Below are 1,351 nucleotides of genomic sequence, written 5' to 3' on the forward strand. Positions count from 1 at the left end.
CACACACACACACACACACACACACACACACACACACACACCCACACACACAGACAAGCACACACACACACACACACACACACACACACACACACACACACAGAGAGAGCATCTCACACAGACACACACACACACACACACACACACACACACACACACACACCCACACACACACACACACACACACACACACACAGAGAGAGCATCTCACACACACACACACACACACACACACACACACACACACACACACACACACACACACACACCCAACGCTGCCACCACACACACACTCACTAGAAGCGCAGGTCTCCGCTGGGCTGCTGCGGGGCCCTCCAGGTGAAGGACATGTTCCTCTTGAGCTGCTTGTCGGCGTGCGTGAGCGTGTCCCCGTCCTGGAGGCAGCGCGTGCGCTGGGTGCCCGGCGGCGGCCGCAGGAACTCGCCCAGCACCACCGCGTCGTCCCGCAGCGCCCGCGCCTGCAGCAGGAAGCCCATGAAGGGACGCGCGCTGCGCAGGGACACTAGGACACACAGGGACGTTAGTGTGTGTGTGTGTGTGTGTGTGCGCCCGCGCCTGTTTGTAAGTGTGTTTGTATGTATGTACTGTATGTGCCTTACAGAATTTATAGTGCCAAATATTCTTTTTCAACAGGCCAATATATGAAGACTGTAAGTGTGTATCTACAGTAATTGTGTACAGTATGCTGGAGTGCTTGCATATGGTCAGCCAGGGAAGCCGGGTGTGTGGTTACCTGTTGCGGTAGTGTGTAAAGTGTAAAGAGTGTGCATGTCGTACTATGAATACCTGTGAGGGTCTGTGTGTGTGTGTGTGTGTCTGTGTGTGTGTCTGTGTGTGTATGTGTGTGTGTGTGTGTGTGTGTGTGTGTGTGTGTGTGTGTGTGTGTGTGGTACCTGTGAGGGTCTGTTGTGGTAAATACTCGGTCCGGCTGGGCTGCAGGGTGAAGGCCGGGTGTGTGTGTGTGTGGTGTGTGTGCTGAGCGCCCACGTGACCCGGCTTCAGATCCCGACAGGACGATGACGCGGCCCCGTGAGAGAAGCCTGCGGCACCGCCAGAGAGCACACACACACACAGACACACACACCACGCCCTCCTCGGGGATCGCAGGGTCGTCATCTGAGCAACACAAACACAAATGTACTGGCATGGAAGATGATGCGATGTTTACACGTCAATTCATATGTGACATGCTACAAACATGCACACACACACACACACACACACACACACACACACACACACACACACACAAATACATATACAGAGCAAGAGACAGAGAGAGATTCAGTCAAAAAGTACAATTACAAACATTCTGACACACATTATATAG

At 53.4% G+C, this 1,351-nt stretch overlaps 1 protein-coding gene across 1 annotated transcript in view; it reads right to left on the reverse strand.

Moving 5' to 3' along the window:
• The window catches only part of LOC134059576 (reelin domain-containing protein 1-like), a 3,109-nt gene extending 1,972 nt beyond the window's left edge, over positions 1-1,137 (reverse strand). The window contains exons 1-2 of the mRNA XM_062516021.1: positions 915-1,137; positions 298-523 (exon numbers count right to left, since the gene is read on the reverse strand). Coding sequence (XP_062372005.1) covers positions 298-523; positions 915-1,137 — 449 coding nt within the window. The remainder of the gene's footprint in view (positions 1-297; positions 524-914) is intronic.
• Between the last annotated feature and the right edge of the window lie 214 nt (positions 1,138-1,351).

The sequence above is a fragment of the Sardina pilchardus genome, chromosome 16 (genome assembly GCF_963854185.1).
Source record: "Sardina pilchardus chromosome 16, fSarPil1.1, whole genome shotgun sequence".
NCBI classification, from domain to species: Eukaryota; Metazoa; Chordata; class Actinopteri; order Clupeiformes; family Clupeidae; genus Sardina; species Sardina pilchardus.